Source organism: Callorhinus ursinus, unplaced genomic scaffold, assembly GCF_003265705.2.
Source record: "Callorhinus ursinus isolate GAN/ISIS: 27379988/994484 unplaced genomic scaffold, GSC_fseal_2.0 scaffold14, whole genome shotgun sequence".
In the NCBI taxonomy this organism is placed as follows: Eukaryota; Metazoa; Chordata; class Mammalia; order Carnivora; family Otariidae; genus Callorhinus; species Callorhinus ursinus.
Genome location: NW_027397076.1, coordinates 5421248 through 5434627, shown reverse-complemented (window position 1 = coordinate 5434627; position 13380 = coordinate 5421248). Strand labels below are relative to the sequence as shown.

General features: G+C 39.7%; 1 protein-coding gene across 1 annotated transcript in view; it reads right to left on the bottom strand.

The window, feature by feature from the left end:
* ALDH1L2 (aldehyde dehydrogenase 1 family member L2) overlaps nucleotides 1-13380 on the bottom strand; it is a 74252-nt gene that overhangs the window by 49646 nt on the left and 11226 nt on the right. The window contains exons 2-3 of the mRNA XM_025882553.2: nucleotides 5516-5660; nucleotides 1414-1648 (exon numbers count right to left, since the gene is read on the bottom strand). Coding sequence (XP_025738338.1) covers nucleotides 1414-1648; nucleotides 5516-5660 — 380 coding nt within the window. The remainder of the gene's footprint in view (nucleotides 1-1413; nucleotides 1649-5515; nucleotides 5661-13380) is intronic.

The following is a 13380-nucleotide window of genomic DNA, read 5'->3' as shown; positions in this document are numbered from 1 at the left end:
CACCCCCAAGGGCATGCACAAGTGTGTGCGTTCTCTCTCTCTCAAATAAATAAATAAATAAATAAATAAATAAATAAATAAATAAAATCTTGGGGGGAAAAAAAAGCTTAGCCTAAGAGAAAATGTTGGCCCATAAGAGCGTATAATATAAACAATAAGCTGAATATGTGGACATATACATATAAAAGCATATCAGAGGCTAGGCTCATATTAAGAGAGCATGAAGTAATACATCATATCCATGCTCAAGACCTAAATAATTTTTAAATCTTGGAGCTACTAATCAAGCACAACCTAAGTCAATGAATCAATCAATCACTCTTTTCAGAAATATTGAGGAATTAATTGGCATTATGTTTTCAAGAGGCTTGAAAATATTCATATACTTGGTTTTGATTGTTGGTCTGTTTTAAATTTTATTTATTTATTTGAGAGAGAGAGCATGAGAGAGAGCCCGAGCACAGGGGAGAGGTAGAGGGAGAGGGAGAAGCAGACTCCCCGCTGAGCAGGGAGCCCAATGCAGGACTCAATCCCAGGACTCTGGGATCATGACCTGAGCTGAAGTCAGACGCTTACCCGACTGAGCCACCCAGATGCCCAAAAACATTCATATACTTTGATCCAGTGATTCTGCATGTGGAACAATGTGAAATGAGAAAAAAATACAAATTTAAGTGCAAAGATAACCAGACAGTATGATTACAAGAGCAAAAAAGAATTCATGCCAAATACAATGAAATGTCATTCACTACATTTAAACTCAGTGTAGTTCTCTGCCTATTTAATAACTTGACACAGCGATATCAGGGAGGTGTACAGGTAAATGAGGGAAGGTAGAAAAGTGCACCTGTGGTATTCAGGACTTACAGTGTACCTGCAGCAATAAAAATGTTAGACCATAGTCCCTTCCCTCAAGAAGCTTAAAGTTAAACGGGAGAAGATAGAACAAAGAAGATAATTTCAGGTAACTCAGCATCCCGTGAAATGTACTTGAGATGCTCTAGGCAAAAAAAAAAAAAAAGTTCTATGGTCAAATAAGTTTGGGAACACTGTGTACTCAGATTCCCTCTTGGAGATCATGATGCTCTCACTAAAGCACATATAAAAGGTTCTCAGAAGTCCCGTGATCAAGAAATCCAGCATAACCCAAACTTGTCTGACTCTAGAACCTTTGTTTGCTCAATTACCAAGTTCTATCCAATGGAGCCGGTACTCCATAGGCTATTCTTGAAGATGCTACCTAGCCAATGCAGCACTGTGAAGTCTCAGGGGAGTTCATGCAAGAGTAGCAATCAGTCAGGGCCTCACAGTTGCTCAAGCATAGTTATTTTCTTGATGCCATAGGCAAAAAACAGAAAGATTATAGGGCAATGGAAGTAGGCCCATCTTCTCTATAATTAAAAAAATTCTTACCAGTTGATGGCAGAGGCTCCTCTGTGACTTGGAAGGAGCGAGGGGTGATATATGATGGAGCCGTGCTTTGGGCTGTCAATTATATCCATGGGGATAAACTGTGTGCAGAAGGGAAGCACGTTTAGCTCAGCTCCCACAGATTCGTAGGCCTCTGCCACCTCCTTTATGGTCTTGCCCTTGACTCTCCATCTGGGGAACTTGAACACAGGGGTCCCGTCTTTCTCTGCAGCTAGAGCTGAGCATGGAGGAGAAAGTTATTTTTATAAAAACAAAAACAAAAAAACTGTCCATAAGTTAATATGGCTATGGATTCACACATTACAGTTTTACAGCTTCATGAAACACTGACAAAGAAAACATGGCGAAGAACAATTTAGATTGTGACCAGAATTTGACCTGTTACAATTTTATCATGATCCGCCCATTTCATAACGTGATTTTTAGCTATATATTTGAGGCATAATAGATTTAAACTCAAAAGTTTGTAGCTAGATAACATTTAAATTTATTTTTTAAAGATTTATTTATTTATTTGACAGAGAGAGACACAGCAAGAGAGGGAACACAAGCAGGGGAGTGGGAGAGGGAGAAGCAGGCTTCCCGCCGAGCAGGGAGCCCTATGTGGGGCTCGATCCCAGGACCCTGGGAACATGACCTGAGCCGAAAGCAGATGCTTAATGACGGAGCCACCCAGGCGCCCACATTTTAAAATTTTAACTGAAGCTTTTTCTTTCATAGATTAAAAAAAAAATTATACCTTTATTACTGATAGAGCCATTTAAAGAATATTTGTTTGTTTGTTAGATTTGGAGCCAAGTGCTGGTACATCAGCAATCAGATTAGACACAGTCAGCCTCTGGTACAGATGGAAAACCACGAGCCCCTTCCCAAGCCTATTTCCTGGAGGGAAGTCTCTTTTAACACAAGGCAAACTGTAGATCTGAACACATTCTCCCTGCCAAACAGATACCAAAAGATAAAGTTTTTGAGCTGAGCTGAGCTTGTCTAGTTCCTTCTCCCAGATTCACCAATCAGATAATTTAGTGGAAGAGAGAGGCCAAGAATGGAGAATACATGCTCCTTGTGAGGGTTTTGCCATACTGGAGAAGATCCAAGGCTCTTTCCTGTGGAAAATGTCCTTTCCCAAAGGAAGGGCTCCATCTACTTCTGTGTGGAAAAGGAATGGCCCTCCAAAGTGCAGACAGCACTAGCTCATTTTTTTCCATAATAAGATATCACTTTTACTAACTACATACCTTACGTATATTAAGCATATATATTTATTTTCTACCAACAACACAAAGCAACTACATTTTAGGTAATTTTTTAAGAGCTTCAAGTAAGGCTTTTTATCTGTGTTTTTGGGCTCCCTTTCCTTTCTCTCCCTTTGGATCATCAACCTTCATTGACTTTGGATGGGATGATGCTTCCACTAGAAAGCCTAAATTCCAAATCCTAAGTGAGTCCTGAAGGAATCTGGCCATCAAGCCAATGCCTTGATCAATTCACTTGGAAGAATGGGAGAGACCAGTAAAATAATGTTGACAAAATGTGAATGTTCATAAAATGTTCAAAAAACTGTAAACAACTCATTTTCAGGTGATAGGAAAATGAATAAATGGTGGTTCAAAGGTAAAATTGGGAGAAAACTGTGCAAGGTTAGACTAGGAAAGAAAAATGGGATGAGAAACTTAGAAGTCTTCATTTTTAAAAATATACACCACTGAAATAGGCTTGAGGCATCCACCGGTTATTCTTCCATATTGATTTGTGGCTGCCCCAGGGCTATTTTTGGCTGCTCTAGTTGACTATTCCGACAGCAAGACTAGTTAGCCATTGTCATTTTGATCCCTTTGCATGAACTAGATGCAGGGCTGCGCATATTATATACCTCACTTCATTTAATCTGTGTAAGATGGGTGCTGTTGAACTAAGCTTAGTGAGTTTTAGTAACTTGCCCATCATCATGCAGCAAGTAAGTGGCAGAGGCAGAATTAATTCCATGACTCCAAAACATATACTGTTAACTCCATCTGTACCACATCCCAGCCTACTCTACAAGTCAGATTGGTATTTTTTCTTATCTATGTTATGCCAGCAGCCCAAATGGTCATGACCAATAGACAGGAGGTCCCGGCCCTGGGACCAGACACTAGGGAAAGTTTCCCAGGACATCCTTTGGAAGGAACTTTAAGACTCACATGCTTGCAATTCTGAAGTTCATGTACATGGCAGAGACTGCTAGTTGCCCCCCTTCGTCCCTTAGCAAGGATTCCTGTACTTTAGCTGAGCACACAGCCACTCTGAATAAAATCTACATTTCTCAGTCTATTCTGCAAATAGATTTGGCCTGTGACCAAGTTCTAGCCAGTGGGATACCAGTGGGACTAATATGTGCAACTTCTGGATGATATCCTGAATAAAGCCTTGCCTTCTGCTTCCCCTCTTTCCTTTCCTGCTTGCTAGAATGCAGAATTGATAGTTGGGGCTAAAGGCAGCTATCTTGGACCATGAGATGGAAGCCCAGTGTTGATAAAGATGAAACAAAAAGGGCGGGAGCCTGCATCGTGATTAATATAAAGCTGCTACAACAGCTCTAACAGCTAACTCAGACTTGAGAAATGGACTTCTATGTCACATAAGCTAATATTATTTGGGGTCTCCCTGATTCAATAGCCAATCTGATATCCCAAATATGAGTCCTCCGAAATATCCCCGACACAAGGCTGGTGGGAATAGATAATAATAACACAGATAGTCCCAGTAATAGGAATCTGTCCCCTTCTGACTTGGGAGTCACGTCTAAATTCATGAGGCAGTTTCCCTCAGAATTCTCCATGTTGGGATAACCTTTTTCTGAAACAAGGATAATTTCTAAATCAAGTGATTACGTTCATATGTGCATATGTGCTCTTGACCCAACTTTTTTTTAGCTTGACTCTTGAAAAATAGTGTTAAAATATAGTAGTTTTTAAAGTAGTAACAGTAATTAGGATAAACCTCAGAGCTGCTGCTTTTGAGAAAAAAAAAAAGGATAAAATTTAAGGGTTATCACAGATCAGTGTTTCCCAACCAATCTGCATATCGTACCAGTGATTTGTGAAGATCTAATTCAAAAGCGAAGATGTCTGGTTGCTCATTCTTATTCCCTCTCTGGACAGTTTGTAGACTGTTTCTATTTCTGTGTTTTACACCTATTCGCAACATAACTATAGTTGACTCTTGAAAAACACAGGTTTGAATGGTGTGGGTCCACTTACAGGTGAATTTTTTTTGATAAATATAATACTGTAAATGTATTTTCACTTCCTTACGATCTTTTTTAAGTAACATTTTCTTTTCTCTAACTTACTTTATTGTGAGAATATACTGTATAATACCTATAACATACAAAAGCTGTGGTAATCAACTGCTTATGTTATCAGCAAGACTTCCTTCTGGTCAACAGTAGGCTTTTAGTAGTTAGGTTTTGGTGGAGTCAAAAGTTATACGTGGATCTTTGTGTAGGGGGTCAGCGCCTCTAACCCCTGTATTGTTCAAGGGTCAACTGTATAGCTTGCAAATCAGAATCCCACTGAGGGTTTGCTCTGAGGATAGCTATCTTCTTTAACCTTACCTTAGCAGCCAAGCAGTCACAGCTACAATTCGTTCTGACATAAATGCACTCTTTATGACCCCACATCAATTCCTGTTCTTGGATGTGGCCCTCCCTTCATTTCCACTGGCACCTCTGAATCAGACATTATTCTAGATGTTCCATAACACTTTTGGAAAGTCATAAGCATAGTTCAGAAAAAACATATGCCTGGAAATTCCTCTGATGGACCTGGTGATTACCTTGGAGGTAAGTGGAGAAACTCTTAATATGATGGGGTCCTGCACCTTTGTCTTGGGCCCAAGGAGAAAGGAGAATTGAGTCCCTATCATGAAATCAGACTTAGCTTGTGAAGGCAGGGTAGATGTGGCAGCTGGGTCTTTGGAGCCTGTGGCAAAGAAGTAGAAGTGTAGACATGCTAATGAGGGGTAAGGGGTCTGAGCTGGGGCCTGTACTGGCTGGGTCAGTGCAGAGTCCTTGATTCAGTAGGTTCCAAGATACACTCACCCAGCGGGTCAGCTTTTCCATCCTTGTCTGGCACTGTGAACACGCCTACAACTCGGTGGCCCTCTTTGCAGAGCTGGCTGTAGACTTCCTGTCCAAAGAGGCTCTGACCAATAAGGGCCAACTTCAGCTTGTTTTTGAAATTAACCTGTGAAACAATTTAACGATGACAGATGTTGGCATGGATAGAAGATATATGGATGATAAACACTCTTTTTTCAATCATACGAGATGACTTGAGGACAAGAAAAATCTCAAAGATTCACAAAATAAAATTTTTATTGACATACACTGGACCCAGGCTACATTATACATAGATAATAGCGAAAATAATTTCACACGGAAGAATTCCTCTTTTCCCTTTTGCTCTGATTATTCACCATAATCATTGGGATTGCATATATTTTACAAGCCATTCCTATTCCTTGGTGAAATGAAGCCAGATGTTAATAAGTAAGTGTAAGTTTCATACTTAAAAGGAGTTTAACTCTGAGCAAGATCTGCTTCAACATGACAATGCTTTTATGGCCTTGCGATATAGAGAGAAGAGCTAAACTCATCTCTTAACTTCCAAAGAAGGCCAAGAGCTAACATGTGGTCTATAACACGGGGGTCACAGGCACACCCTAGAGCTAAACTATCTGAAGTCAAAATCTAGTGCCACTCTTACTTAGTCGTGTGGCCTTAAGCAAGTGACTAACTTCTGTTGCCTTTTTTCCTCACCCATAAAATGGGAATACTAACACCAGCCTCACACATTTTGATCAAAGTAGAAGATTTATTAGGCAGTAAGTTTAGTGCAGTGTCTGACACAAAGTACTGTTTAAGTAAAAGCTTCAATAATGTCTTAGACATATTGCCACATCCTAGACAGTGTCATGTTTCTTTGTATAGTCCAGAATTCCAAAGTCCTTGGTAAGTGGCCCAAATCCATTTGGCCTCAACACCTGGATTGCTCTAATGGAATGTTCAATGTTCTTTATAGTCCCTATAGGTTCTTGTAAGTTTGTGCAAATTCATTTGGCTTCAAACTTGACATGGACGGACATACTGTTATTTATAGTCTTTATTTACAGTATTTATAAGGACTATATGTTTATATGTATTGCTGCAGAAAGATCAATGTGTTTGGTTACAGATACCATCCCAGACCCTGCTGTGAATTGTATGGAACGTACTATCTATGTACCATGTTAATTTTCTAAAATGTGGATAATTCTGAACCCCAAAACATATTTTGTCCCACAGGTTTCAGATAAAGAATTAAGGCCTGCACATCATTTCATTTAATCACTGCAACTATCATATTTTATTTTTTCCTGTTTCACACTATTTTATGAATGAAGAACACCAGGGCTTAGAAATATCCCCAAAGTCATAGTGGCAAAAAGGAGGAGAGGTGGGATTTGAATCCAGGTCTGTCTGGCTCTAAAGCCTACAAATGTACTTAAAAATAAAATAATCAAAATGAGCTACCACCACCACCCATCTCTTTTTTCTTCCTTTCAGAAGATTAACATGGATGTACAAAAGTACATTGATTATCAAAAAAATACAGATACCATACAGACAATAGTAGCACTAAGGGTTATAGTCTTAAAGAACTCTCTTTAAGCAATTATACCTCCTGTAAATTCTCCCCAAAAGGAACCTTTTCACAAAGCTAGGGTGATAAGTTGATATGACGATTGTTAAGACCGTAATGAAAAGCCACAGGGAGAACAGTCTAGATGTAGGATCGTGGGAGTAGAGACGGTCATCAGGGGGTCATGACTTCATATGCACATTCCTCCCTGGTAGAACACAGCTCCACAGGATTTGGATTTAGAATTTTTTTCCTCTTCACTCTAAATGGGATTCTTTAATGTTCTAGAAAGTCATTCTAAATTAGTCAAGCCTCACTGTGAAAATTGGATTATGAGGAAACAATTTCCCCTTGTTTCTCACTTTATTAAGGGTGTAGACAGCATCCCCTTTTAGGCATGAATTTAAAAGCATATGGGTTCACATGTTCCCTGTAATTGAGCTGATAATTAAACAATTAAGGTTTTAGTTAAAAAATTCTTTTCCAAGGCCAGCCAAAGTTTTTATCCACAAAGAGCCTAGAGCTTCAACATGTAACAAATATTTTCAGGCAAACAGATTAACTGTGTAACAATAACACAGTTTGCCTATAGATAATACATGATTATTTCATTTATTCTTATCACAAACATCAAAATGTTCCATAAATATTCTATCTCCAAATCTTATCATTAATGCTGTTTCTTGAAATAGAACCGACATGTTGGCTATCTTAAAACTTTTGACTTTGCCTCACACTACTACGAACAGCAGGTATTTTAAGATCTCTAAAATACTACTCTTAGGGGGCGTCTGGGTGGCTCAGTCGTTAAGCGTCTGCCTTCGGCTCAGGTCATGATCCCAGGGTCCTGGGATCGAGCCCCACATCAGGCTCCCTGCTCCACGGGAAGCCTGCTTCTCCCCCTCCCACTCCCCCTGCTGTGTTCCCTTTCTCGCTGTCTCTCTCTGTCAAATAAATAAAATCTTTAAAAAAATAAAATAAAATACTTAGAACACAGAAGAGCCAAGAGGCTGGGCTGACTCAAATGTAATGTTACTTGGAGTTCGATTCCAGATTGAACACTCCCCTAGAAAGAGAGCATTTAAAGAAATGTCAATATCTTTGGAAATACTACATTCATTGAAAGAGTGTCTGAGCTTAATGCTAAAGCTAAGCTACAAAGGTGAGTTTCCAACACTGTGTTTACAATGAGTTAGCGTAATTCCAAAAAACCAGCCTGGGATATTCTACCTCAGTCTTATTTCTCCAGCTATGATCTGAGGACTGACTGCTGTGTTGGCGGAATCAGCGGGGAGGTTGTGTTAAAAGTGTGGGTCCCTGGGCCCCACCCCGGATTTACTGAGTCAGACTCCCGGGCCTAGGAAGCTGCATTTTAACAAGCTTCCCATTGACTTAGAGGTACTCTCAAGTCAGAGAATCTCTGCTGTATGGAGAGCATGTGCCTGCCTGCTACACAATAAGATTCTGCCCTGGGGAGTCTGGGTCAGGATGCAGGGCTGGAACTAATAGCAAACATTTTAACAAGACTCTAGTATGTGCCAGGCATTTCAGGCTAACCCATTCCCCCAGCCCCCTCCCCTATTTTGATTGCCCCATGACTCCTGGAGACAGGCATTCCTAAGCCACTTTATAAATGGAGAAATTAAAACTCAGACAAGATAAGATACAGCCTGGAGTCAAATAGCTACTAAGTGGCAGCCCTCAGATTCTAACTGGTTATTAGTGTTCACTGTTTTCCCATAACACAGGCCCTAGGATTTTGAGCTGGGTCTCATTTAAAATCTGAATAATAATAGTATCTATTTCATAAGGTTGTTATAAGGATTTATCAGGATAAAGCATGTAAGGCCTTAGTGCAGCATGTAGCAATAGTGAATGCTCAACAAATGTTAACTATTATTATTATTAATAATAATACCATAGGTAATACCTGGGTAAATAAAAAATGCTGATGAAGGATCTTTCCTACTAGAAATGTGCCATGAGCCCAGCACTGCATTGAGCCTATTCATTAATTTTTAAAAATGTATCAACTATTTATCATATGTCTTTAGGACTCAGAGTAACCAGTTTTACTCATGAGAATGCACAAGGCTCAGGGAAGTCAAGTAACCTGCTAACGAGGGACAGAGGCAGGAGTCAAACCCAAATCTGTCTCACTTAGGTACATACACTTCTATCGCTTTCCTATGTTGAAGGTCCATTCCTCCCCCACCTTTTTTTAAAGACAAACATGGCAACAGTTTGACAGGCGAATTGTGGGAAATAGTTCCATCTTTAGACTTTCTAAAGAAATACCTGGTGGTCCTGACAGGAGAGATGGCACCATTCATTTGTAGGGTGGGTCTGATGACCAGAGAACATTCTTTGAGGCATGATATATTGCCTGTTATATTGGGGGCATATAAGAGGATGGGGCATAAAATGACCCACAGCATTTCTTTTTTTTAATTTTATTTTATTATGTTATGTTAATCACCATACATTACATCATTACTTTTTGATGTAGTATTCCATGATTGTTTGCGTATAACTCCCAGTGCTCCATTCAATACATGCCCTCTTTAATACCGATCACCAGGCTAACCCATTCCCCCAGCCCCCTCCCCTCTAGAACCCTCAGTTTGTTTCTCAGAGTCCATAGTCTCTCATGGTTCGTCTCCCCCTTCATTCTTCCCTTCCTACTATCTTCTTTTTTTTTTTAATATATAATGTATTATTTGTTTCAGAGGTACAGGTCTATGATTCATCAGTCTTACACAATTCACAGTGCTCACCATAGCACATACCCTCCCCAATGTCTATCACCCAGCCACCTCATCCCTCCCACCCCCCACCACTCCAGCAACCCTCAGTTTGTTTCCTGAGATTAAAAATTCCTCATATCATTGAGATTATATGATACTTGTCTTTCTCTGACTGACTTATTTTGCTCAGCATAATACCCCCTAGTTCCATCCACATCGTTGCAAATGGCAGGATTTCGTTTTTTTGATGGCTGCATAATATTCCATTGTGTGTGTGTGTGTGTGTGTGTGTGTGTGTGTGTGTGTGTGTGTGTATAAATACACATCTTCTTTATCCATTCATCTGTTGATGGACATCTTGGCTCTTTCCGTAGTTTGGCAATTGTGGACATTGCTGCTATAAACGTTGGGGAGTACGTACCCCTTCAGATCACTACATTTGTATCTTTGGGGTAAATACCCAGTAGCGGTACGTTTATACCACTGGGTCAGGTACGTTTATACCACTGGGTCATACGGTAGCTCTATTTTCAACTTTTTGAGGAACCTCCATACTGTTTTCCAGAATAGTTGCACCAGCTCGCATTCCCACCAACAGTGTAGGAGGGTTCCCCTTTCTCCGCATCCCCACCAACATCTGTCGTTTCCTGACTTGTTAATTTTAGCCATTCTGACTGGTGTGAGGTGGTATCTCATTGAGGTTTTGATTTCGATTTCCCTGATGCCAAATGATGTTGAGCACTTTTTCATGTGTCTGTTGGCCATTTGGATGTCTTCTTGGAAAAAAATGTCTGTGGTGGCGCCTGGGTGGCTCAGTCATTAAGCGTCTGCCTTCAGCTCAGGTCATGGTCCCAGGGTCCTGGGATCGAGCCCCGCATTGGGCTCCCTGCTCTGCGGGAAGACTGCTTCTCCCTCTCCTACTCCCCCTGCTTGTGTTCTCTCTCTCGCTGTGTCTCTCTCTGTGTCAAATAAATAAACAAAATCTTAAAAAAAAAAAATGTCTGTTCATGTCTTCTGCCCATTTCTTGATTGGATTATTTGTTCTTTGGGTGTTGATTGTGAGAAGTTCTTTATAGATTTTGGATACTAGCCCTTTATCTGATACGTCATTTTCAAGTATCTTCTCCCATTCTGTCTGTTGTCTTTTGGTTTTGTTGACCATTTCCTTTGCTGTGCAAAAGCTTTTTATCTTGATGAAGTCCCAGTAGTTCATTTTTGCCCTTACTTCCCTTGCCTTTGGCGATGTTTCTAGGAAGAAGTTGCTGCGGCTGAGGTCAAAGAGGTTGCTGCCTGTGTTCTCCTCTAGTATTTTGATGGACTCCTGTCTCACATTTAGGTCTTTCATCCATTTTGAGTCTATTTTTGTGTGTGGTGTAAGGAAATGGTCCAGTTTCATTCTTCTGCATGTGGCTGTCCAATTTTCCCAACACCATTTGTTGAAGAGACTGTCTTTTTTCCATTGGACATTCTTTCCTGCTTTGTCAAAGATTAGTTGACCATAGCGTTGAGGGCCCATTTCTGGGCTCTCTATTCTGTTCCATTGATCTATATGTCTGTTTTTGTGCCAGTACCATACTGTCTTGATGATTATAGTTTTGTAATGGAGCTTGAAGTCCAGAATTGTGATGCCGCCAGCTTTGCTTTTCTTTTTCAACATTCCTCTGGCTATTCGGGGTCTTTTCTGGTTCCATACAAATTTTAGGATTATTTATTCCATTTCTTTGAAAAAAGTGGATGGTGTTTTTATAGGGATTGCTTTAAATGTGTAGATTGCTCTAGGTAGCTTTGACATCTTCACAATATTTGTTCTTCCAGTCCATGAGCATGGAACGTTTTTCCATTTCTTTGTGTCTTGTTCAATTTCTTTCATGAGTATTTTATAGTTTTCTGAGTACAGATTCTTTGCCTCTTTGGTTAGATTTATTCCTAGGTATATTATGGTTTTGGGTGCAATTGTAAATGGGACCGACTCCTTAATTTCTCTCTCTTCTGTCTTGTTGGTGTATAGGAATGCCACTGATTTCTGTGCATTGATTTTATATCCTGCTACTTTACTGAATTCCTGTATGAGTTCTACCAGTTTTGGGGTGGAGTCTTTTGGGTTTTCCACATACAGTATCATATCATCTGCAAAGAGTGAGAGTTTGACTTCTTCTTTGCCAATTCGGATGCCTTTTATTTCTTTTTGTTGTCTGATTGCCCTGGCTAGGACTTCTAATACTATGTTGAATAGCAGTGGTGATAGTGGATATCCCTGCTGAATTCCTGACCTTAGGGGGAAAGCTCTCAGTTTTTCCCCATTGAGAATGATATTCTCTGTGGGTTTTCATAGATGGCTTTTATGATATTGAGGTATGTACCCTCTATCCCTACACTCTGAAGAGTTCTTATCAGGATGCTGTACTTTGTCAAATGCTTTTTATGCATTTATTGAGAGGATCATATGGTTCTTGTTCTTTCCTTTATTAATGTATTGTATCACATTGATTGATTTGTGGATGTTGAACCAACCTTGAAGCCCAGGGATAAACCTCACTTGGTCGTGGTAAATAATCCTTTTAATGTACTGTCAGATCCTACTGTCTAGTATTTTGGTGAGAATTTTTGCATCCGTGTTCATCAGGGATATTGGTCTGTAATTCTCCTTTTTGATGGGGTCTTTGTCTGGTTTTGGGATCAAGGTAATGCTGGCCTTATAAAATGAGTTTGGAATTCTTTCTTCCATTTCTATTTTTTGGAACAGTTTCAGAAGAATAGGTATTAATTCTTTAAATGTTTGTTAGAATTCCCCCTGGGAAGCCATCTGGCTCTGGGCTCTTGCTTGTTGGGAGATTTTTGATTACTGCTACAATTTCCTTAGTGGTTTGGGTCTATTCAGGTTTTCTATTTCTTCTTGGTTCAGTTTTGGTAGTTGATACATCTCTAGGAATGCATCCATTTCTTCCAGATTATCTAATTTGCTGGCATATAGTGGCTCATAATATGTTCTTATAATTGTTTGTATTTCTTTCGTGTTGGTTGTGATCTCTCCTCTTTCATTCATGATTTTATTTATTTGGGTCATTTCTCTTTTCTTTTTGATAAGTCTGGCTGGGGGTTTATCAATCTTATTAATTCTTTCAAAGAACCAGCTTCTAGTTTCGTTGATCTGTTCTACTGTTCTTTTGGTTTCTATTTCATTGATTTCTACTCTGATCGTTACTATTTCTCTTCTCCTGCTGGGTTTAGGCTTTATTTGCTGTTTTTTCTCTAGCTCTTTTAGGTGTAGGGTTAGGTTGTATATTTGAGACCTTTCTTGTTGAGAAAGGCTTGTATTGCTATCTACTTTCCTCTTAGGACCGCCTTTGCTGCATCCCAAAGATTTTGAACAGTTGTGTTTTCATTTTCATTTGTTTCCATGAATTTTTTTTAATTCTTCTTTAATTTCCTGGCTGACCCATTCATACTTTAGTAGGATACTCTTTAACCTCCATGTATTTGAGTTCTTTCCGACTTTCCTCTTGTGATTGAGTTCTAGTTTCAAAGCATTGTGGTCT